The following is a 26,035-nucleotide window of genomic DNA, read 5'->3' on the forward strand; positions in this document are numbered from 1 at the left end:
GGAGGAATAGACGAACTCTCTGGATAGGGCAGAGGGGTGGGAGGGGAAAGGAGGGGACTTGGGGGTAGAAATGATGGTGGAATGTGATGAACATGATTATCCAAAGTACATGTATAAAGACACGAATGGTGTGAATATACTTTGTATACAACCAGAGATATGAAAAATTGTGCTCTATTTGTGTAATATGAATTGTAATGCATTCCACTGTTGCATATAACAAATCAGAATTAAAAAATGCATGAACTCCTGTTTGTGACCCTTGGGTACATAAGGCCATCTAAGATGACCCCACATGATCGGCTTCTGTTAGGTCATGGTAGATATTAGTGATGGTGCAATGTTCAAAGACACTGGGAAAGAGGACGTCTGAGACAGGCCATGTGCTCAGGCTGATGCACAGGGGACAGCAGCAGGGTTGTTTTTTTCCCCTGTTTTGAGGGCAGGGAAGGAAGGTGGCAAAGCTGTTAAAGGATGGTGCCATTTCATCTCAAGAATGGTCCAAGAGACATAGAATTAGACTCAGAAGAGAGACGATGATGTTAACAATAACTGTAATAACGATAGAAGATAAAAATGTGTGGGCAGTGGAGTCTTACTGAGCCATAAAGAAGAATGAAATCATGTCATTTTCAGGAAAATGGATGGAACTTGAGAACATGGTGTTAAGCAAAATAAGCCAACTTCAGAAAGTTAAGGGTGGTTATGTTTTTTCTCATATGTGGAAACTAGAGAGGAAAAAGGAAAAGAAAGTTAGGGGCAGGGGAATCTCATGAAAATCAAAGAGACCTGAGTAGAGTAAGTAAAAGGGACCGGCGGGGAGGGAGAAGAGGAAAGGGGTAAATACTGGGGAGTGATGTTAGCCAAATTATATTGTTGCATTGTGTGCATGTACGAATATGTAACAATGAAGCCCACCATTATATACAGCTATAATGTACCAATAAAAAGTATGGAAAAATGTGTAGGTATATTTCAGGCACTTGTGAAGTATATATAAAGATTTTTATCACCATGACTGGCTTTGGGAATTATCCTACGACTATTCCATGAATTTTCTCATTTCATCCTCACTAAGCTCCATCTTATAGATGAAAAAACAAGACTCAGAAAGGTTAATTCACCTAACCAAGGCTAAACAGTGAGCAGACTGGAGCCCATGGGCTTCCTGCCTCCCCTGTGCCCATGGTGAGGGGCCTGATCTCCCCACTGTATCATGGGGATAGATTCTATTTTCTCTGAGAAGTTCCAAAGGAGCAGACCAAAAGACAGAAGTTAAAAGAAAGCAAGTTTCGTTTCAGTATATATCAAACCACTCCAAAGAGGGAACTTTATATGAAGCTATTGTTTCCCCATCACTGGTGACACCTGAGCACAGATTGGATCATCTCTTCCACTGTCAAGAGGATCCATGCTCTTATGGGGAGAATTGGGCTGGATCACCTCCAACATCCCTGCCAACTCCAGGGTCATCACTAGGCAAGCATGCTGAATCCCAGAGCACAGGTGACCTCAGGGGCTCACCCACTTAGCCCTGGCCTCCACCTCCAGGCAGAAAAGGGGATTTCACTCTTTCTACAGAGTAGTCAACAGAGACTGAAAGAAGTTCCTCATGTTGGAGCTTATAAAACACACACGACCCTCCCCATTCTGCTCCACTGAGCCAAGTATCTTTGTTTCCTCAGAGACACCCCAGCCTCTTCCTGTTGCACGCAATCCCAGCTGGAAAACAAACAAACAAACTTCTCCCAAACTTATCTTTAGGGACAGTGGAGTGAAAAGAAGAAGGAACTTAATATTTTTCCCCAGAAAATTTCTCATTCATTTAGGATGCGACTTAGGAGCCATGACAACACGGAGGCCTGCGGATGCAGTAAACGACTTCACCCTTTCCCCTGGAGTCACACAGCTAGAGGTAGGAGAGAAGGAACAGGACCCAGCTTCTTCCCTCTTCCTGCACAAGATTTGTAAAGAAGTTGGAGGCACGTTGCTGCTTTAGTGTAAGCCTCCATTCAACCTCTCCTTCCTGGAGGCAGGCCTGGTTGAGCATCTGCTCTTGGCAGACACTGGGGCAGGTGCTGGGGACATGGAGATGAACGAGAGAAAAGGACATCTGAAGTCACCGTGAATGCCAGACTCCTTTGTTTTCCATGAAGCTGCCTTGCTGGATTTTCTAAATCAGAGCAGCTCAGGTCCTGGGGAAAACCATGAGCTTAATGATCCATCGCTTCCTTTGACCAAGATGGGGCTTTAGGTAAGGAAGCAGGCACCATTTAACACACATCCTCAGGGAGCAAACTCAAGAGTGCGTGCAAAGCTTAGCCCTTGTTTAGCTGAGGGGCACAGAGCTACTAAGTACATCAACCTCCCAGAAAGCATCATTAACTATGTGCACAGTGCCCAGTGCAGCCAATCCCATGCACTGAGTCCACGATTCCACCACCCGAAAGCCCCCAAACTCCGCAGGAGGATAAGCATTTCACTGCCATTCTGATGCCCTGTTTCACAGCACCCACCACTCGGCTTACCTGTCCTAGGAGAGCTGCAATGAGGGAGCTCTTTCCACTTCCGACATTCCCGCATATCCCTAGGACCTTCCCCTGCCAGAGAAATAGAGATAAGCCACAGTCACTCTCCTAAGTCCTCAGAGGGTCATGGGCCAAAGCCATCCCTCCCAGTCTATGCTGGCTAGGCTCGGACAGGGCAAGGGGTCACGACTGGCTCTCTGATGTGACTGCCGCAGACTCTCATCAGAAACTCAGCACACACAGCCCGGGAAGATGCAGAAATGTAAGTCTTAATTAAGTGTTCTCCCTTGTGCAGCATAGCAGAGCACCCAGAGGGCGTCTAGAAATCATGTACGGGCACTGATGTAAAACAGCCTTGTGAGAGACACAGGCCCTGGACGTGAGCACTGTCCTGTGCCCAAGTCCCAGGAACGCAAATCTAATGTAAGCTAAATGTCTCTACAGCCCAGGGGTTTGGGAGTAGCCTTTGAAGTATGGCGAGCTGGGTGCTTTTCAAGTCATTTTTAAATGAATTCCTCCACCAAAACAACTCAATTTTAAAATACTGAACAGTTGTACTATTTCAACATGTTGGACTCATGGATGACTCTACAGTGGCAGATTTATGAATTCAACCATCAAATTGTTATTTAGCACTCGTTATGTGCCGGGCGTTGTTCTGAGCACCCGCAGCAACACACACAACAAGGAGCTCAACAGATCGGTTCTGTGTCTGTCCCCACAGAGCTCGTTTTAGTTGGAGAAGACGGACAGGAAGCCATAGAAGGGAAAAGTGAAAAGCGGGGAAGAGACAGGGCGTGTGGGGGCGCAGGTGTGCCAGGAAAGCCTTCCTGGAAAGGAGGATGTCTTGAGTTCTCCCAGAATCAGCCACTTAATCGAGGATTTGAGTGAAAGCGACAAATTTGGGAGGTACAGGAGAACAACAGGAGGGAAGAGGGGAGCGATATAGAAAAGGGAAGGTGGCCCCAAAAGGTATATTAAGTCAGCTCTCACAGGAAGCCAATGAAGCGCCATGCTGCAGGGAAACTCCTGGAAACTGAGTATGGTTTTATACGAACACCCCAACAGTCATTGTCTGTGGGCTGCTCCCTGGGCTCTTAAGGTCTTAGAGCTCAGTGGGTAGGGTGGAGAGCTACAGATCTGTAGATCTGGCCAGAACACAACTAAAGACCCAAGACATATGGACCATGCATAGCATCTGGTACATTGATGTTTAAATAAGACCCAAAGGAAGTAAGGGAGGAGGCCACACAGACCTCTGCAGGGAGCTACTTACTATAGGCAGAGTCTTCAGATAGAGACTCTGAGGGAGCAACATGCCTATGGGTGCATTCAAGCAGAGACTACGATATTTCCCATGGAACATTCTAGAACATTTGCATTTAGCCCTGTTCCCTGCCATCCCTAGAGCAAAGATGCCCAACATGGGGCCAGATATGGCTGCTTTCCCACCTCATGCTAGACCAGAAGGCCCATCACCTGCCTGCCACACTCAACACCTGAGGGTTGCCACCTGTCATCATAATTCCTTTGACAACTCTTTACTGAATTCCAGATATCATACTAGGTTGGAGATAAAACAGTGATCAGGACAGATGTGGTCCCCGCCCTTGGAGAGCTCACAGTTTCATTAGAGCTGCAGGTATAGGAAGGCTCTCCTTTTTAATTCCACTAAAAGGACTTCAAGGAACTTGATAACATGGAAACCTTGGGACAAAGAGATCACAGGTATGGATCCAGCCTCACTGGGTACTTGGCTCTCCCTCAGTCCTGTCCATTTTGGAGGGCCAGATAAGAGCCCTCTAGAGCTATCCTTATATTCAGCAGAAAATCCATGAGGCCTGCATCCTCCAGGCTTCTGATTATTTTATGTGTTCACTTAGCAAACATTATTGGGAACATCTGAGCCAGGCCCTGAGCTCAGGGCTAAGGACATAATTCTGAACAACACACCCTGACCTCATCCTGGAGGATAGACTCTAATGGAATTGGGAAAGCACAGATGGCCTAAATTTAGGACATTTAAGAGCAGCACTTCAGCTGGACATGATTGTTGTTAAAGGAAATAAGGCAACAGCAGGTGCTGACATCAGCTGACAATTTGAGCTTAGTATTTTTTTTATGAGTCTGTCTATTCTTACAACCACCTTGTGAAATAGGTACTATTATAAAATCCATGGATCAGATAAAAAGACTGAGATTTCAGGAGCTCAGGCAATATACTCAAAGTCAAGTGGTTGGTACTGGAACCAAGGTCCATAAGTCTCCAGAAGCATATTCTGAACCCACATGTTCACTGTATGGCCCCCAACTATAGCTCCTGCTTATTTTACAAAATATTGGCCATGCTCTTGATGTACAGATCCAGACATTACCAACATACTGAAAGAGCATTTGGAGTAAAGCAATGATAGAGTTAAATGGCAGTTTCTTTATATGGGGGCAGTTTGCTAGGGCCTTTCTGAAGCAACTGGGAAAGCAGGGTTGGAGCAGTCAGGGGCTGCACCAGAGAGGCCACGATAGAGAGAGGAGAAGGCAGAGTGGCTGCATTCAATAGCACTTAACCGAGACCCGAGCTCCACTGCACTCAGTCCACAAATATCAGATATCATTTTCAATAAATATGTGGCAGACAGTCTTGTCAGCCTCAAGAGGTACTATTTTCACGCTGCTATTAAGCTTAACATTGCATAATAAATAAGAACCTCTCCTTCTATGGTATTTGCATAGTGAAAGAGAGAGAGAGAGTCAACAAGATGGGAGATTAAAATACTAGGCAAAAGATTAATGCTGAGCCCTCTGTAGCAAAATCAACACCTCCACCTTGGGAATGCTAATGCCAGGTTCCCAGTGCAAGAAAATACATGCAGGAGATGCAAGAGCAAGCCAAGAATTCCCTAAATTCATAGCTTCATCTAAAAACCCTGATCTCAGTCCTGAGGAAAGGGAGGACCCACAGTGTCTGACTGACTTGGCTGGCTTTGTTCTGGGTTGCTTGTGGATCTCATTTTACTTTTTACAAGAGCAATATTTCATGGTGGTTCAGAGTATAAACTCTGGAGTTTGGCACTGTGTGTATCAAGTCCTCCTCTGCCATTTGACCTTGGGCAAGTTGTTTAACTTCCTAGACACCTGAGTTCCCTCGATGATAAAGTGGGGGTATTATAGTGCCTACCCCGTAAGGCTATTGGAGTGGCTAAATGAGTTAATTATGTACCTGGTAAGTAGTAAGTGCTCCTGTCCGTTATTATGATTTATCTTAATATTCCAATGTTAAGAAAAAAAATCTAATAAAAAAGCTAGTCAGTTTGAGGCTAACTACCTGAAATGGATTTTCCATTCAAAATTGCATCTGGCTCCAAAGGAGGCATTGAAAACCAGTACTAATATGAAGTCATCTTCCAGAAGTGAAGTTTGAGGAGAATGTCTCCAATGTTTACCCACCTAGTTTTTAAATTGGGGTTGGGGGTGGGGGAGGCAACAAAGAATCTGGTGAGAGACATCCTGCAACTTCTTCCAGCTCAAACTGAATTTTAGAAGGCCATAGCTATGCCATACAAGAGGAAGGAGGCCATACTTTTAGACTCACTACAGTTTGGTTATCAAAAGGGCCCCAAAGGTCCATGTGTTAAAGGCTTGGTGATGTTATTGGGAGGTGGTGTTGACTTTTAGGAGAAGAGGTCTTATGGAGGGGTCTTAGGTCATTAGAGGCATGCCCTCAAAAGGGATGTGGGACCTGATCTCTCTTTCTCTTGTCTCCTTACTCATGATGCAAGTGATTTGCTCTTCCACACTCTTCCCGCCAGGATGAGCTTCCCTCACCAAAGGCCCAAAGCCAAGGGGCTGCCAATCTTGGATGGAAACCTCCAGATCTATGAGCCCAAAGCAACTTAGAAGTCAATTGTCTGAGGTGTTTCATTATAAAATGCAAAGCTAACACACCCACCTTTCTCACCACAAAGCTTATGTTATGCAGAATTGATTTGGGACTGTCACTCTGTTCCTCTGAGCCAGCAGCTCCCTGGGCCGATGGACTGTGCTCAGCGTATACCTCCTGCCTCTGTTTCTTGACAAAGTGCCTTTTCTGGTCCTGCGCTTTCTTTGAGTTATTCTTCTTGCTGGTTTCTTGCTCCCATGTCAAGGTGGCATTTGCTAAAAGCAAGACAATATCTGGGTCTTCCGGTTGGGTGATGTAAGATGGGGGACTTTTATCTACGAGAATTTTCTAAGAGTAAAGAGACAAAATTAGATGGGCAGATGTCATCCATTTGCAAGAATCTCCCCAATATTTCTTCTAATGACCCCCAAATCACAATCTTGGTGATTCTACCCAAGAAATCCAGGAAAGATATTCTGAAGTTATTTCCCCGGGAGAAGAATAGTCCACTATTACATTTTCTCTGGGACAGATGCCTCTTTAACCATGAGGCTCATGTGGGTCACCTACACTGGAGAATGCTGATTCTAGCTACATTTTACACTCATGTGTTAGATAATCCGCCTTTGCCTGCCTTTGGCTGTGGAACTTCTCTGTTTGACACTAATGTATGTAAAACCAAGGTCATGTGCTTAAGTCTCTATTGTGTCCTCTTTTTACATCCCCACTCCGCCTTGCTCAACCAAGTGTTTGCCACGTGCCTACCATGTGCCTGGCTAGGGGATAAACAGCAGAAATGCAAATGTAAAATGAGGCCGGTTCTTGTCCTTGTCTGGGAGGAGATGGGAACATGCATAGATGGTTTCAGTGAAATGTGACAAGGACAAAGCACTGTAATTTCCAGAGAAGGGACACTTGTCTCCCCATCTGGAGGTCCACGTAGTTGACGACCAATCTGAGTCTGTACAGGTGCTACACGGGCAGAGATGAGGAACGGGAGGGAGGGTGAGAACTTGTGCGTGGAGGACCCAACATGGGAGAGATAAGGATGCCTGCAGAACACGGTTTGTTGTTAGGGAGGGGGGAAGGCGTCAACAAGAAGTTCAGGAGTACTTGAGTCACAGGGCTCAAAGTAGGAAGGGGATGGGAAACAACAGAGACAAAACCAAGGAGCCATTGATGGACGGCTTGAGGTCAGTCCTGGAGGGGACAAGTGTTCTAGAATTTCAAGCATGTAAGAATCCATTATGGAACCAATATTTCAACAGCTCTCTGAGAGCTGTAATAATATACACGTGGTGGTGGTGATTCTGGTGTTGCCTTTAGAAAGCAATAACATTTCTTACAATGGTGCCTCTCAAAATGGGGAGCATATAGTGATCAGGAGGTGACTCAACAGGGCTCTAAATTCTTGAATGTGGAGAGTGAGAAGAGAGGTATGGGAACCCAAGATGCTGATGATGATTTCCAGATGCCTGGTTTGGGTGAGTAGGACCATATGATTAATTCCTAAATATCTGAAGTGCTATTTTCTTGACTAGCATGCCCCTTTTCTCCATTCTTCACCTGGACTTCAAAACCACTTTTGTCTATACTTTTTGCATGTCACTTAATATCCTTACCATGTACATAAATTACTAGTGTACCCGGTCCTAGATCAGAATGGGGGCACTTGAGGTAAAGACTCTCTTATATTTGAACTTCCCACATGCTTTGTATATAGAAGACACATAGTGAATCTTTGATGAGTGAATAAAATGTGACTAAATGGAGGTCACTTTATTCTTTATCACTTCCATCATCACACCCATCGCAGCTCAAACTAGGTAAACAGGGGGGGAAGATTCAGAGCAACAGAGCAAACCCATACCCACTGCTAGAACAATTTTAAATTTATTGTTTGGATCAAGAGTAAAGGTCAGGAACATCATCTCCATGGACAGAGATTCTATTTTATTTTTCCCACAAGGGCAGAACACCTATAAAACTCACACGGATCCCTCCTCCATGCTTATTTATTGCTCTAACTCTAAATGGATATCCTTCTCTCAATGTCAACCCAACAGGGGACCCAGCTCTCCAGTGGATTGGTGCAGCATCCCCAGATCTGAGAATTTTCCCACCCAGAAATGAGATCTCTCTTCCCTACTCACCCAGTGTTAGTTATACCTTCATTCTCCTTAGAGAGACATTGGCTTCGGCCATTGCTTTGACCGAGAAAGGCAAGATTGCAATTGAAAACTTCATTACATTAAACATGGCAATCACACTAAATGCCTGAAGAACAAAAGAGAGACACAAGGGTTTAGGAGGGGAAGCTGTGTTGACTCTAAACTATTCTATCCATGGGGGTTAAACTTACTGAGATAAAAAATGGTAGCACAGTTGGGATTCACAGAGGAACGTTTTGGTTTTTTCATTTCATGGCTCAGAAACCATGGGTTTAGAAAATTAGGGACAGTGGAATCCTCATCTATGTTGCTTCTGAATTTTCACCATAATGGTAGGAAATGTATCCCCTTGTCTCTGTTGAACCAGAAGGGAGGCCTTTTAACTGAATACTTCTGGAAATCTCCATCCACACCACATTCTTCTTTAAGTCTAGACCATTCAATGTGCAGATTTTCCTAGGTCATTCTCTGCTCTTTATTCTTCAGGGCCATCTGACCCTTTGGGACTAAAGGTTCCCTTCTCTACACCACACATAATAACCCCAGGGATGGAAGTGGTAGCTCCCTAGAAGGATCTGCTTGCCCCTGCTGACTTGACCTTCAGCTCTCCTGCTCTCAGTACCTGGCCTCTGTGCCCTGCCTCCCCCCGACACATACACACACACCAATGACAGATTTGAGAGCTTTTGTTCCATTGCACTTCCCCCAAAAGTCACCTCCTGTCTTCCTCGGGTTCTTGCTCTCTGAATCTTACCTAGTAGGTAATTATTACGGGTGAATGAAAACAAGTTACCTCCCTTCTCTGGGTACCCCAGGGGTGCATGATCTCATCTCTGAGACTTCATCTTCTCATCTGTCTGACTTCTAATTAGCAGCCTCTCTCCAGCCACCCATTTTAAAAATTAATAACACAACTTCCTTCACCAAATCCTAAGTGATGCTGCCTGTTTTTGAAAGGGTCCCATGGACAGGGCCCCAGGCTTCAACTAATTCTACTTACTTTGCTAAGAGGATGATGAAGGATGCTCCTATCACATCTCATCCTAAATACACCCCCAAAGCAATTCTCTCTCAGGTCCCAAAACACCACCTTTGCTCTGGAATCCAGGCCTTCGTTGACAGAGCACCTGGGCTGTCTGACATGACCAAAAACGTCTGAGCTGACCTCCTACTGACATGGTCCTAGCAAAAGAAGCAACTGCAAGCGATTCTGAATCCAAAGAAATAAGAGTTTTGCATTCAGAGAATTTGGTTTGGATCTAAATTTTTTTTAAACCATCACAGTAGAAAATATTAACTATATGCACTTAATTTGGTTTCAAATTGACTTTCTTGATGTGCTACTGCTTTATTGGAGGAAAAACAAATTGGGATCATAGAAAGCAGGCGCAATAATTGGGCAGTGTTCTCATCAGCTTTCAATACATCACTGCCATTGATTTCAGCTTTGGGCTCAAATCCCTTGACTATTCCAGAAAAGAAACTGGCGAAGATTACCTGCCGAAGATCTTGAGAAAATAAAAGCATCTCTCCCTCTCTCTCTCTCTCTTTCTCTGCCTCTATCCCTCTCTCTGTCTCTCTCCCTAACCCTTGTTTACTTTCCTCCAACTACTTGTCCTGAAGACATTTCCTTTAATATTTTTGTTGCTTTTTTTCTTTATTTAAGGCAAGGGCTATTTTCTCTCTGGCTCTGTGTTTCTTTACCTTCGAAGGCTCAGGTCCATTGTAAAAAGCAAGCTCATCTCACATTCATCGTGGCTCCCCCCTGAGGCTTGCAACCTACTTTTGCCTGGCCCCGGGTGAGAATCAGGCTAATAAGAACAGCAAACACTGATACAGCACTTAAGGGCCAGGGGTGATTCTGCGTGCTTTGTATAAAATGACTCTTTCAGTCCTCACAACTGCACTGATAGGGACGATTATCCTCCTCTTAAAAGATAATAAAAACCAAGGCAAGATAAGTTCAAAGATTTGCCCTAACTCATAGCTAGGAAGTAGTGGGCAGACCTGGCTCCTAAGCGGGATGGGCTCAGAACCCAACACTGCCTCTCCCAAGACCTCCAAGTCCTTTGACCCAGGGAATGTTCTCAAATTCTCCCTCTTGTAGTATACAGTATAGGAATAAAACATCCAGGTGCTATTTGGGTTTCTATCTTTTCTCCAGACATAAAATTATATCCCACTGTTAACTGGCACCCCTGCCCTGCCATGAACAGAGGGTAAGGATCATGGTTAGGATCTCCTGGAATCCTGGTCACTTTGGACTGGATTCGGGCCTAGTAGCCTATTGTGATTGGGGGCTCTGAGGCCAGGGTCCAACAAAGGTGGGAAGGGGCTTGCCAGGGGCAGGGTACAGAAGAGGCCAGGTCTAGAGATGTTCTTACCACAGGGGCCGTGAGGTTGCGCCTCAGGAGGATGTGGCATGAGAATGTCAATACGATGGCTATGGTGGACACAATGGGGGCCAGGGCTGAGTTTCCACTCTGGACATATCCAGCTTTTTCTAGCAATTTTCTTTCCCTCTTTCTGATATCTGTGAAACAGAGAGCAGTCTGAGGTGGCCTTGTTTTGTATGTCAAGCACCAACAAGAAGACACGTCTCCGTGCTGCCTGGTCCTCCGCCAAATGAGGGTCAGTGATTCCAGTGGTACAGAAGCCCCGGACCAAACCCAGCAGGGATGTGAAGCCAGAGTCGGTTGCCATAACTGGATGGTTTCCAAGGTCCCTTCCTGTCCTGTTACTCTATGTGTCAAGAGTCGCAGGCTCAGATGCCTACGAGGGCCAGGCAAGGACTGTAAGTGACAGGAGTGAGGAGGGGGTGGGCCCAGAGGGAATGTGACCGAATGAAGAGCCCAGACCACAATGAGTGCCTGGGAGCCCAGCGTTTCCTTCAGCTCTTCTGAAGTTTGAGGTATGGACCTTTATGAGCTATTTTCCGACTTTTATATGTTGGGAACTCATTGAAAAAAAAAAGTTTATAAATATTGCTGTCCCAGAGACTACCAGACCCTGATGTCCCCTACCAGCCACCAACACTCAAAAGAGTATTTTTCCCTTTCGTGAGACTGCAAGGTACCCAGAACTCTGCACTGCTCACAAATTAAATCCAAACCATCTTCCCCTGGTGTTTACAGTTCTCAGCTCCAATTTCAGCCTCATCTGCAAAAACCCTTTCACATCAATTGTGCAACGGCCGCGGCTGTTCTTACTGAGTGCTCTCCTCGAGCCAGGTGCGCCACTCAATGCTTCACAGCCCCATCTCTTTAGGTTCTTCTCACCACCCTGACGAGAGGCTATTATGAGGCCCTTTTGACAGGAGAGGACACTACCTTAACAAGTTAACCAGTTTGCCTTTTAAGAGATCGAGGAAGAATCAGAACCCACTTCTACTGGGATTCAGAGCTTTGCTACCCATGTGCCCTTCACCCCAGAACATCCACTTTCCCAAGCATGCACCTGCATCTCCACCCCCAGGATGTTGCTCCTACCTGGGGAAGCCCCAGATCTCTGTGTGTCCACATCCTTCCTGTCCTCTGCCGGGAAGCCTTTCCTGACCTCCCCACCTGGTGTGCTTCCCCCCAGGAGCTCCAGGCAGCCTCTCTCAGGTCTCCCTGGGGCACGTCCCCTTTTTGTCTTACAGAATAATCAATTCAGGTGCTCACTCATCAAACACATTTTAATTCAATGTTTACTATATGATAGGCATTGCATTTGGTGCTAGGGAATAGAGGAATAAATAGGGTCTTGGCCCTCTTCTGGTGGGGGAAGATCAACAATAAAGAAAGAAACAATTAAATAAGATAATTATAAATTTGTTGAATGATCTCAAAGAAATGACCAAGGTAGAGTGATGAAGAGGCATTGGTAGAGCACAGACATGGTTAGGGCTCTGGTCCAGAGGGCCTCTTTGAGTCAGTCACATTGAGAAGAGACCTAAAATCAAATTAGAGTCACTGTGAACATATAAAAGAAGGGTTCCAGGCAGAAAAAAATAGCACGTGCAAAGATCCTGAGGTATGAGGGATGTGAGACACTTTGCTTTAGAAACAGAAGGTTCAAAATCTGCACTAAAATGTGGTGAGGTCAGAGTGTTCACCAGGGACAGATCGAGTAGGACCCAATAACCTATAAGGAATTTGGACTTAATTCAAAACATCTAAATTTGAAAAAAATCAAAGTGTTTTAAGAAACCACCGAAGAGTTTCCTGCAGGACCTAATTGGCATTTTTGAAAGGTCACACTGGTGCATAATGTTTTGAGGGGGAAGGTGAAAATCAGGAGGGGGGCACAACTAAACCTCCTCGCCACAGCCCGGGAGAGGAGATTGGCTTGAACAGGAGTGGCAGTGGGGTGGAGAGAAGCAGATGGATTCCAGGTATATTCTAGAGATAGAGCCAACAAATTTGGGACTGTTTTTGAGCTTAGTCATCTCAACCTCCTTTAATCTCAGAATCAGAAACCCTTTGCCTGATCATTTGTGTAACTCCCATGGTCTTACACATAGTAGGAATTTGATTTTTTTTTTTTTTTTTTGTAAATTAAACTGATTTGAGTTAAATTGAGTTGAGCTGAAAATGGGATGAAACTTAATGAAACCAAATGAGATTGTGTTGAAGTGAGTTCAGAATGTGAGGAAGTGTGTCTGAGCCCTCAAAGAGAGTCCCGTAGGAAGGCTGATGTGCCCCGTCAGAGGTACTTTCTTCAGCAAGCTCAGAAGCAGGTTTTTCTAAAGCACTTCCCTGATGTGCAGACCCACAGCTTCAGCCCCAATTACACGCTGATGCAAAAGTGTCATCGTAGATCCAGAGAGTCGATTGTAACTGTGATTCATACCATTAATTGGCCAACCACCTGAGTCCATGTCAGCAGTTATGGAAATGTCCCTGCAATTAAGATTTGCATTTATATTTGATTGAAATAGTTTTTAATATCATCTTTAAAAAAAAAAAACTAAAAATGCATCCTCAATCTGCCCAAGAAATGTTGAGTCAGTGGGCCATTCAAACACAAAGCTGATGCAGGTGAGATTTGTGTGTGTGTGAGTGTGAGCGTGTGTGTGTGTGTGTGTGTGTGTGTGTGTGTGTTTGTAGATTTCTTATAAGTCAAAGAAATAGCTTGAGGCAGCTCCTCGATTGCTTACAATGTTAGTGGATTATTTTTACTGATTATTTTACCTTTTATCAAAGGTACTGGTCATGCCAGGATCCCGTGCCCCAGTAAAATCACAACCATATGTTGCTCACCCTGGGATTCATCACAACAGATGCCTGGCTCTCTTATAAAGATTATAAAATCTCCATAATCCTTGGGAAAATCCTTGAACCTGCAGAGCATCTCAGGGGGTTCCTTCAACTCACTTCTGCAACGCCTGGCCCTGGGAACCTTAAGAACTCCCTAGAAGAACACATTCTACAGGGTAAGTGGTTCTCTCAGCAGTTTCTCACCCTACCTCGAATGGTGTTCGTAAAAGATGTCTCCCAGGCGTACATTTTAATCAGCTTGATGCAGGTCAGAAACTCATTCATTGTCTGAACACGCTTGTCTGTCACCGAAATTGCTGATCTTCGGAAAGCTGAATTGAGCCTAGCCATAAACATCTGAAAGCAAGGTATAAACACTGTGTTCGGGGGAGAATTGCTGAGTTGCAGTTGGCCTAAACACTTAGGGACCGGAGCACAAGTGCCAGGAAAAGTTCTGAGAAGTTGGCTGAGCTTCTCAGCCGAGTCCTTCCCTTGAGCTTTGGCAGATGACCTGGCCTGGGGGGAAACCGCTGGGGATCAGGCAGGTGATACACAATGAATTGCCAGGATGCAAGGGGGGAGTGCTGGGGACTTTGGCAAACTGAAGGAGCATGCTCCTTTTCCCCAAAATTATTCAAATTCAAGTTCTTCAAAAACTACACTGTGCCAGCAAAAGAAATGAAGCCTTCTATCCAATTCCATGAGCGCAAATGCAAATGTACAGTGAGCGGTTCCAATCGCAGAGGTCTGCCATTACCTGGATAGGGATGAATATGATATATACGAATATCCCGATGAGAGCTGTGGGTCCCAGAATGAAATAGGCATACACTGCACAAACGGCCATTAGGATAGGGATGGTGGCTGGCAGGGGACAAAACAAGGCAGCTTCAAACAAAGAATAGCTATCACTTGATAGTATATTGAGAACCTGGAAAGAAAGCACATGGGTTCAGGCTTGGGGAAGGGTAACTCAAACATCTCCTCAACTGAGGGTTTTCTGAATGGCTAACGGGGCAGGGCACCTGATGAGTTTTGGGGTCTCATTCTGGTATGACTTTGGAGAAGCCAGTCTTTTAGGACTGAGGATCCCGAAGAGGAATGACTTAAAGAGTAATAGAAACTGCCCCAGGTGCAGTGGTGCACGCTTGTAATCCCAGCCGCTGGGGAGGCTGAGACAGGAGGATCTCGAGTTCAAAGCCAGCCTCAGCAATGGTGAGGTGCTAAGCAACTCAGCGAGACCCTGTCTCTAAATAAAATACAAAACAGGGCTGGGGATATGGCTCAGTGGTCAAGTGCCCCTGAGGTTCAATCCCCCATAACCCTACCACCACAAAAAAAAAAAAAAGAGTAATAGAACCATCTAGGTGATGCTGGAGAGACTGCTTGCTGCACACTCTGTATCTGTTTGCCCTTCTTAGGCAGCAGAGTTCAGGCAGTATGGAGCCCAGCTAAAAGACTACATTTCCCAACCTCCTTGGTGGAAGGGGTGACCGTGGGAAGGGCATGGTGAGATACAAGTCAAAGTGTGTCATGGGATGTTGGGATGGGTTCTAAAGAGGAACCAACCCAACTTGGAAGACACACCCATGTTTGTTTTTCTCTCCCTCTTCCTACCAACTATCTGAAACATGGTTGGGATGTCTGGGATCTCTAGAGTCTATCCTGAACCATTGTGGGAACTACATGCTAAGACAGTGACGAAGAAAAGAGAAGGATCCTGAAATCCTCCTGCCAGCCCTGGATTGCCCTCTTCCAGACTCCTTTTAAATGGTGAAATAAATTCATCTTGGTTAATCCACTGTTATTTGGGGGTTTCTGTTACTTTCAGAATCTAATCATAATTGATGTGGGACTCTTTGAACACACTGAAAAGAGCAACTGTAAGAGCCAGGCAAGCCCTTTCTCTTAACTCGCACCACTTGGGGTTCCCTTGATTAGGAGAATTTTCTTGAATAAGCAGCAAGGATTTTATTGCTGAGGATTAAGGGCTTAAGAAAATGTCAACTCTGAAGTACAATAGGCATGGTTTTCATAATGGCTTTGGCATCCCAAACGCTACACAATTGGAATTATTGGATCCACCCATCAATCAATTTTATTGAATACCTATGGTTGTGCTCTTCATCGAAAACCAAAGGGATAAGAATGAAGTCACCTCGGAGGCCTGTCCCAGCTGTAACTAGGAAGTCACCCAATTCTCCTTTCTCTGAACTTTTCCCATGTCTTGAGTCCCCACCCCCTCTGAAATGCAACATGATGGATAGGATATGGATAATCAAAAGAAAGGCTAGTGCTCCATCCAGACCTCTCACACATCTTAAAAACTCAAGAATTAATTTTCCAAAAGTAGACTCCTTCTGGACAAGCTTACCTCACCAACAGAGAAGTGTGTCAACGTCTTGAAGGACACCAGGTTTTCGAAAACCAGGGTGGAGAGGGCCACCTTCAACCGGATCGCCGTGCGGTAATTTATGGCCCAGGCAAGGGCCCAAAAGAGGACCTTGGTAACCTCGGTGGCAAAAAGGGCTATGCACAGGCTGATGCCAACCCAGACTTTCCTGGAGGAGCTCTCGGTGTGCTGGAGGATTTGGTGAATGAGAACCGTCTGTAAAACACCGCGGTGGAGAGAGGAGAGGGCCACTGGGGGTGGAGGTTGGTATACGAGGCCTCAGATAATGTCAGCAAGCAGACTTTATGAGGCAAACTTTTTAATTAATTTCAGTGGCTGCTGCGCTCGACAAGGATTAACTTTATGAAAATTCGCCCCTGAGGAGCACAAAGATAATGACAATGTACTAAACCCACCAGTTCGTAGAGAAAGTAACTAATGCCATGCTTTGCCCAGCTGGGGACCTAGGAGACAAGGCAGAAGAAGGGCTGCCCCCACTCACTGGCCCAATGGCTGACATGATGATGCATAGGATGTTGGCCAAGATGTCCATCAAGACACGCGTCCTCTGGAACTTCCAGGCCACTTGGCCCAGGGAGGCCTTCTCGGGACCCACCCTTTCTACCTCTTTATCCCAAAGGATTCGAAATCTGTGATGAAAGAACAGAAAAGATATTAACATTGCCATTTAAAACTGCTGTGGTGGGCACACCCTGACAGGGGGTACCACACAGCCCTTGTTCCTGGGAGCGGTGCTTTGCCTTCAGACAAGCAGCATGGATTCACCTTCTTCTTTGCCTGGGCAGGTGGCCTACAGGAGGGGCAGAGGGCAATGCCTAGACAGGGCTGAACAGCTGGCACTTGGGCACACTCTGCCTTTGCTTGTACTGCCTCCTGGCCAGCTCTTCTCCAGGGCAAAGAAGACTGTCCACTTCCAAGATCTGAAAGACCAGCATGACAGGAGAGTGGCATGTGAATCAAGAGGCTGAGAGGCATAGCTAGGCCACATCTCCCGGGACCTCAACAGCCTCCATGAGGAGATTAGATTGTATTCCAATCTCAAGTGCAAGAGAAGCCATCCCAGGTTTTTAAGCCACTATAACAGGACCATTTCACTTATCTAAAAGATCGCTCAGGTGCTGTGAAAGCAATGGATTATTGGAGGAGCAAGGGAAAGGTAAGGATCCCACAGTAGAAGACTATTGGAATCCAGGTGGGAGGTGCACAGTTCAGTAGTGGGTGCAAGGAAAGGTGGAAGGGAGTGACAGCAAGACTCACCCATGAATTAGAGATGGGCGGAATGGAGAAGGGTGGATCCCAGTTTCTTGGATTGACCAACCATGTGAAGGAAGTTTAAGGAGTCAGGGAAAAGAGGACGAGGAGAAGATTACCAAGTTGGGACTGAGATCACTAATGTAGTTTTAAGCACTTGCCTAGCACGTGCAAAGCCCTGGGTTCAATCTCCAGCATGTGCACACACACACACACACACACACACACAGAATTCAGATTTGGATATAGATGCTTGTGAGTCACCCAAATGTCACTGTGCAGTGTCATGCTAGGTGTGCAGATTCAGAATCTGGAAGAGAGGCCAGGACTAGAGATGGGTATATCATTGAGTAGCCCGCATGTGCTTGGTGTCTAAGCTTTTGAAACAGAAGACAGCATAGAAGAGGATCTAAGATGATGTCGGGTAGATGGAAGGGCACAAGAAAAACGAGAGAGTCAGGCCAGAGAGCTGGAAGGAAAATCCAGTACTCCACAAATGCCGGTTCAGCCCTTTTCTCTCAGTGCTGCCTGGCAACTTTCTCCAGACAGTAGATTCTATCTAGAAATTACCACTGGCTGAGATGGTTTCAGGGCAGAGATGAGGGGAAGTACCATTCTAGAAGCAATGGCAAGGCTACAACTAACACTCCCAGCCCTTTGAGTGTTTACCCCAAACTAAGCCCTGTACTTTAGCCCCATGTGGCCAAAGACAGGGTGAAAAATATCACAAGGGCCTTTGAGAACTTCTTCCTTGTTGAAGACATTCTTGGTCATCAGAACTATAGCATTCAATGCAGCTGGTGGAAAGAATAAAAGTGAAGTCTCTGTGTGCACAAGTCTTCGTGCATTTCCAACTGAAAAGAGCAAAGTGATGAACAACTACAGAGTATATTTCACTTTTTTTCCTTAAATGTAAAAAGCACAACCTGTGGGTGGGGAGGAAAAAGAAGAGGCATTGCCCTGTCAAGGATGATGGCACAGGGCCTGTTTCATCAGAGTAGGAAGATCCTGGAAAGGACCACATCAACATTTTAACAGTGTTTAACCTCTGCGATGGGAAGCAAGAATATGCTAGGGATACTTGCACTGCTTAAATTTTGTTGCTTTAACATTTTTATAATGAACATGAATTGGCTTGGACCAATGACATTTCCATTTTTACAAGTCAAAATGGCAAATACTGGTGGTCACGTTGGGTTCAGCCTAGGTGCCTTTTGTGATACAGAAGTCCAATAATGGTTTCTAAAATGAAACACAACACAATGCCAAGAGCTCTATGCAGCAGCCTGGCAGGGCCACCAACATCCAGCAAAGTGAGTTTCCAGCCACCTTTGTTCTACAAAGGAACTGAAGGACCTGAGCCTCAGACTGGAGCTCTCCAACCAACTCTGCCCAACCCTCACCTCCCCTGAGGCAAGAAGGGCAGGCAGTCAGCCCAGGTCTCAGAGAGCAGGCACTGAGCAGGATCACCAGCCGCTCTGTGTATCAGTTCCATACAGGGGAAATGGAGGCACCCAGAGGGGACCCCAGGACCCCTTCCTAGGGTTAGCGCTCTCCCCAGGTCACGGAAGCAAATTCAGGTACCTTCTGGCGTTGGTGTCAGATGAGTCATATGGTGACAGCGGGGGCAGGGTGTCCACAGTCAGCGTGTGCCTGTACCCTCTAACCATCATTGGTGTAAGCCAGGAGAATGTGGCAAAGGAGAGCAGCCCTGCATCGTCTACCGGGTTGGATGCCAACCTACAGACAAATGCAATACTCAGTGTTTCTGGGTGTTGGGGTCATTGCCCTGGCCCCCTAGTTCGACTTAGTAACCACAATAATAACCACAGCCACACTTAGAACCTGGGACTTGCATTCATTCACCCTGGGGCCAGTTTATACAAGCTCATGAGAGACATTATTAAATTTTCAGGAATTTTGCAAGTCAATTGCTAAACGCAGCCAATATTCAAAATTAAGTTACATAAATTTAAATAAATTATCCAAAAGACAAAAGGTGGCTCCACACTCAGATCTCATCACTTCCTAATTATGTTACTATTATCTGTTTCCTTGAAGTTATTTGCATCTATTTATCATCTTTATACTGGAAATACCATGGGATGGGATGGTACCGGGTATCTCTTCCCAACTTCGTATTCAATAGCATCATATAGATGGCTCAAAATCGACCATGGTAGAGTATTTACACAACAATAATTGATAAGTGTTATAAACCAATGATTTTTTTTTCAGTGAAATGGTTGTTGAACATTTTGCCAAAGCTTGAGCCTCATGATCATCTCATGGGAAGAAGGGCACTTGCCACATTTGATAAATGAGGAAATGAGAGACCCATTAGTTGACCCTCAGAGGGATCAAGTACCTGTCTTTTGCTTTCCAGGGGACTGGTAAAGTCCAGAGCAGGGCATGCCACAGAGGGCAAGGCGTCCCAAGAAGGTAAGAGCTGAAGGGAAACTCTGGGCTTATTATGAGGACTGAGGGCACCGACACATACAAAGTGCTACGTAAGTATTACCTAACGGATAAAGGAGAGAGATAGGAAAGGCAAAGGGGCAGGAAGAAGAAATGGAGAGGAGCAGGAGGAAGAGGAGGAGGAGGAGGAAACTGAAGAGAAAGAGGAGGAAGATGAAGAGATAAAAGGAAGAGGAAGGGAAGAAGAAAAGAAGGAAGAGGAAGAAGAAAAGAGAGGAAAGAAGGAAAAAGGAATTGTGCCTAAGAAAGAAGAAAAACCAATGTTTTTGCCCTTGAGGAATTAATTGAGTAAGACAGAATAAAAGCCAAAGACACAGAGCATTAGCTACCAATTACTGAATGTTAGCTGTATTCCAGATGCCCGAGCTCTATATTGTGAAGAGGGTTCCAAGCAAGCTCAGGCTGGCAGTGTCCCCTCTCAAATGCACACTGTGTCTATTCACCATTATTTCAGAGCTTTCTCAGGTGCACCAGTGTGCAGCCCATGATTGCAGGAAGTTCATTCCCCGCAGGGTCAAACCTGAACTAAGAGTGTGTTAGACCATGGGTCAATGCTCCCACCTCACATCCTTTGGGTAGGAGCTTGGACCCTTCTCAGTCGAGTCCCCCTTGCCTATAGCAGTGGCCCATCCCATGTTGCCTTTTATTCCTTCCCTGTCTCACTCTCCCTAAATCTTTATCCCTGCTTCTTGGAGGGTGGAGTGGCCAGTTAGCCCCGTTGGCCCTATCCAACAGCCAGCCAAGCCCAGGAGCACAGTCACCTTGCTGGGCAATGGATGCCTAAGACCAGGTGAACTACCCCCAACTAACTCAGCCCAAGTTGCTTTACTTTATGGGCCTCCCATAAAATTATAAGCTAAATACGTGGCAATTGTCTTAAGCCACTAAGTGTTGGGGGAAGTTTGTTAAAAAGTAAAGGCTGTCTCCAGGCAAGTTATTTAACCTTTCTTGTGCCTCAGTTTCCTCTCCTATCAGATAAAGATAATACCAGTACCTCCAGGGTGGTTATGAAGAGTGGATGAGATGTTTGCAAAGCACTTGTGCAGGTCCTGGCACATGAAAAGCTCTCTTTTAATGTTTGCTCTTGATTCCCCTTCATCAAAGGACAGGAGGAGACAGGAATTGAGTGATCAGGAAGTGGGTACATGGGCAGATGGGTGGATGAACAAAGGACAAACATGCAGAGCAGCACATTGCGGGGCAGGAGGGCAGTGCCCACTCTGCTCATGAGCTCACAGCTATCCCTGGGTCAGATCCTGTCCTGACCCCACTTCAATCCTCCTCCGGACTTACCTTGCATAGGGACGCACCGGGATCATGGTCTTCAAGCTGGGTTCATATCTCTCTGAAAAGGACCTCCGCTGGCCTCGCCGGTCCAGATCAGAGATAAGATAGGGTCCTTCCCCAACCATCATGAGGGCTCTCTGGACCCCTAGGCCAAAAGCCTAGGGACACTTTTACTCTGTGGCAGAGAGATGGGGAAGGCTCACTGAGAAATGAAGACGTCTGGAATAGTCAGACAGCTCCTACCCAACCCAGACCTGATCCCCTGCATTGACCCCACAGACCTGGTTTTACCAACTCGCCATCCACATTTATGCAGGAGTAGGACCCAAAGCCCCACCACATCCCTTAACTCCATCCTGATACTTCCTTCTTAGTAAGAGCATTTTGCTCCTCTTCTTTTCCCCTGTTGGGTTGAGTGGGAGCAAAAAAAAAAAAAAATCCTATTGTGAGTTTTCTGGTAGAAACCAGGCTGAATCCCAGCCTGGCAAAAATAATTTCTAAGAAACTGGGTTTGCCCTCTTAGCATGATCCAAAGTGAGAATTTTCACACCCCACACACCCTTTATTCTCCCAGATTACCTCCAGAAGCTTGTGTATCTACATCCCCTTTACCTGGATACCTACTGATAAGAGAACTTCAACCTCTCAGGACCAGACCCACATTTTTTCCCACTTCTGTGGTCCCTGCCCCCAATGAGATAAAACAACCCAGTTGGAGAGGACACTTTTCAATGTGGTATGTCCAGTCCACAAACCAAATACCTCATTCTCTAATCTCCTAAGCACTTCAGTCTCTTCTTTTCCTATGTTGGATTGCTTGGGAGCTTAAAAGCTACTCTTGCTTTAGGATTCCATGACATTCCTCTCCCCATATCCTAAAAATAATTTCTCCTTTGATTTTGTTTAACCTCACCTCTGTTAAGTTGGTTCCTGTCACTTGCAATCAGAAGCTTTAATATTATATACACAAAGGAGTCACTCACACCCCCATGAGTTCTCTCCATAAGTCTGAATATACCAATTCCCACCAAGGTATTAAACATACAGCATGGCAGAGCTGGGAGTATCCTCAGATGCAAACTGTTCCAAAGTCCTTATTATACAGAAAAGGAAACAGAGGTCCAGAGAGAGGAAAGATTTCCTCCAGTGTATATGGAGAAGAATGTCACCATCTCATCTGGGGCAGTCTAGAAACAAGGGAAACTGAGACTCCCTACTTTCTGCAATAACCTTGGGAAATCCCTTGCTTATATTACAAGAGGTACTTCTCTGGGAAAATATGATGGTGGGTTTTTTTTATTAAAAAATATTTTGAAAATCAAAATGTCTTTATCACAAAAACACAAATTCTTCAAAGTGGAAATGGAAGCCTTGTAGTCAGCTGGAAGAGGCACATGCAGTAGATCTGCTCAAAATTTCTCCAGTCATTCAGTTAGTGAATACTCATTACCTGTATACCACAGACCCAGCTTCTAGACTCCTGATTCAATCAGAAAATTAGAAGTTACCAATCAAACTCACTACTGCTTACGTGTACCCTACTCTGTACTCCACTCTCGGTTTACACCAACTAACACTGAGCACCAGCCCAGCTGAGAGTCTCAACACTCCCCGAACAAGGTGCCAGCTCCTCCTTCCTTGGGGTCTTTGTACTCACCACTGCCACCATTGGAACAATCTCCTATTCCTCCCTTCTCTGGACCAACTCCTGCTCAGGCATCAGGGCTCATTTCAGACCCATCTTTTTCTGGGAAAACTTCCCCACTTACTTTTCTATTTACCCAAACAGACTATGAGCTTCATGTCAGTCTCTTTCACAGCTATATTTCTCACCTGGCCCAGTTCCTACGTGTACTGGATGTTCAGTACATATTTGTCAAATGGATCACTAGTCATGAGTAAGACAGTAGTCTAGGACAAATCCCCCCACAAGGAGAAATTAATACACAATATCACACAGTATAATGTGAACCACAGTATTATATTAGCCCTAGGGAAAAAAATACCACAAAAGGGGGTTAAAGATAAGAAGTTCTAATCAAGTTAATAGAATGGAATAGTAAATAATAGATTAACCCACCCCCCCAAAAAAGATAGGCAAGTAAAAACAGAGGAAGAAAAACAGAAGGAATACATAGAAAACCAATAGCAAGCCAATAGATTTAAACCCAACCTTATAATTATTGTGTTAAATGTTAAAGGACTAAATATTCCAGTTAAAAAACAAAGATTGTCAGACAAGGTGTAAAAGCAAGATCCAATGATATGCTGCCTACAAGAGGTGTATTTTAAATATAAAGACATGAGTGGTTGAAAATAAAAGGCTAGAAAAGAAAATTCAATACTAACAGTAAGAAGTGAATAGATGTATTTATGATCTTCAAATAAGGAAGGATTTCTTAAAGAAAATTCAAAAAGTAAGTCATAAGTTTGAAACTATAAGATGTCTGTTCATCAGAAGGCACAATGTTTAAAAGATTTGCTGGTATAAATGTGATGCATTTAATTATAAAGAATTAGCATGCAGAAATCAAAGCATTTTCAATACATTAATAGCAAAAAAACAATCAATTAAAAAAGTGAGAAAAAGATAGAAATAGGCAATTGATAGATGAGTCAAATAAACACAAGAAAATATGTTCAATTTCTAAGTGCCCGGGAATTGTGGATTAAAACCAAACTACAGTAATAACCATGTGTCATTCTTCAAATAGGCAATATTAAAAAGCATAAAAACTTCACATACCAACCCTTAAATCCTGATGGTGGGGCTATAAATTGAACAACTAATTTGTAAAGCAATATGGCATTACCCGGTCAAGTTAAAGATTGTCTTACTAACAAAGCTACCTTATCCTCCCTGGATATGGACATGCCAGGGGAAATTCTGCCTGTCCAATCAGTCACATACAGAGTGGCCACAAACTTTGCAAGATCTTTTTCATTTTCCTCACAATTCTCCACCACCTCTACTAGCCTCTCTTCTCTCATACTTACTGGTGTCAATATGGAAGTTAATCTAGAAAAAACACAAGGAAACAATCCACAGAGGATTTAATCTCATACAAAAATATCTTTATGGCCCCTCTACAAGAATATTTGAAGTAACTCTGTTTACAGCATCTCAGACATCTGCAAATAGGAAAATAGATGAACAAATTGTATAATATGAACAGAGTATATTACTATTCAATGCTAAATATTAATGTGCTAGGTCCACACATCAACCTATGTGAATGTCACACACAATAAATTGAGAACAGAAAAATTAATAAATTGCAAAAAATTGCACTCCGAAACAACTGCACAAAGTTCACATACTTTCAAAACAATAAATATATTTCTTTTACCAATAACTGTATTTGCAATACAATTCCACTTCTCCAGGTACCCATGACTCCTTTTCCTGAAGAATGATATTAGAAACCAAGATCTGGGCACTAGGTTTTTTCCTTTGTTATTGGAGTACTTTTGCTTCTGGGCCCTCTCAGATGATGAAACAAGGAATATATGTGTGTATATTGGCTAGTGCAAATGCACATAGCTATAAATATTTCTATATGTAACTATCTGTATCTATTTTAAGATAAGCATACTGATTCTCCAACTTTAATCCATTACCATAATTGTCCTAATTCTAGCATCCTCTCCTTGCTTATCTACAAACTCCAAATCTAAAAGTGAAAAACCTGGTTCTCACCATCCACTATCCATTTACTTAATTATCCAATTAAGTATACATGCAGAGCAGCATCAAAATTATCAACCTATTACCCTGCAAGAAACAACTAGAGTACAATGCTTCCAAGAGTTCAGTGCAATATAGGAAAAAAAATAATAACTTTACAGTGAAGATAACCTGACAATCACCACCTCAGCCAGCTGATATTGGGGTCAGTATCAAGAGTGGTAAGTCATGTGGATAATATGTGCCCTTGAAATGATGTGATGAGAACGATCTTCCTCCCCCAAACCTATAATCCCAGCCTAATCTTGAGAAACACAGGAGACAAATACCGGTTGAGGGACATTCCTGACCAGTGCTCCTTCAATTATCAAGGTTGGGGCTGGGGTGTAGCTCAGTGGTAGAGTATGTCCTTCCCATTCATGAGGCCCTGGGTTTAATCCCCAGAACCAAAGCAAAACTATCAAGGCCATCAAAAATAAGGAAAGTCTGAGCAAATAACACAGCCAGGAGGAACTTAAAGGAAACGGAACAACTAAAGTGGTATCTTGGATGAGATCTTGGAACAGAAAAAAGACATTAGATAAAAACTAAGAAAAGCTAATGTAGCAACATTTGTTTGTGAATTAGAATACACATACTGTGATAAGACAGGATATTATATGTAGGGAAAACTGGATGTGGGGTATGTGGGAACTTTCTGTACTATTTTTACAGTTTTTCTATACATTTAAAACTTTCTTAAAAAATAAAGTTCAGGGGCTGGGGTTGTGGCTCAGTGGTAGAGCGCTTGCCTAGCATGTGGGAGGCACTGGGTTCGATTCTCAGCACCACATATAAATAAATAAAGGTCCATCAACAACTAATAAAATATTTTTAAAAAATAAAATAAAGTTCATTTTTAAGAAATTCAACATGATGGCTACCTCTGGGTGTAGGGAATGAGATCTGGAAGTTACACAGGGATGCTCCTATGTCATAATATTTAATCATAAGCCCTGCAACCAGGCTGCATGTGCTGTCACTGAGTCATGCAAAACACCTGTGCTAGAGAAGATCCGAGGACAGAGAGGTCAGTATGATCTGGAAGGAGGATGGGATTAGA

The 26,035-nt window shown here is 44.4% G+C and overlaps 1 protein-coding gene across 3 annotated transcripts in view; it reads right to left on the reverse strand.

Annotated features, from left to right (window-relative positions):
- Positions 1-21,370, reverse strand: part of Abcc12 (ATP binding cassette subfamily C member 12) — a 59,280-nt gene extending 37,910 nt beyond the window's left edge. For 2 of the 3 annotated variants that reach the window (XM_027939188.2, XM_027939189.2), the window contains exons 1-10: positions 21,252-21,370; positions 19,065-19,220; positions 16,711-16,858; positions 16,191-16,424; positions 14,574-14,747; positions 14,026-14,173; positions 10,961-11,109; positions 8,575-8,682; positions 6,475-6,753; positions 2,529-2,600 (exon numbers count right to left, since the gene is read on the reverse strand). In XM_027939188.2, the coding sequence (XP_027794989.2) occupies positions 2,529-2,600; positions 6,475-6,753; positions 8,575-8,682; positions 10,961-11,109; positions 14,026-14,173; positions 14,574-14,747; positions 16,191-16,424; positions 16,711-16,858; positions 19,065-19,220; positions 21,252-21,370 (1,587 nt within the window). The remainder of the gene's footprint in view (positions 1-2,528; positions 2,601-6,474; positions 6,754-8,574; positions 8,683-10,960; positions 11,110-14,025; positions 14,174-14,573; positions 14,748-16,190; positions 16,425-16,710; positions 16,859-19,064; positions 19,221-21,251) is intronic. The other variant, XM_071604155.1, reaches the window with a different exon arrangement.
- Positions 21,371-26,035: the final 4,665 nt, after the last annotated feature.

The sequence above is a fragment of the Marmota flaviventris genome, chromosome 18 (genome assembly GCF_047511675.1).
Source record: "Marmota flaviventris isolate mMarFla1 chromosome 18, mMarFla1.hap1, whole genome shotgun sequence".
In the NCBI taxonomy this organism is placed as follows: Eukaryota; Metazoa; Chordata; class Mammalia; order Rodentia; family Sciuridae; genus Marmota; species Marmota flaviventris.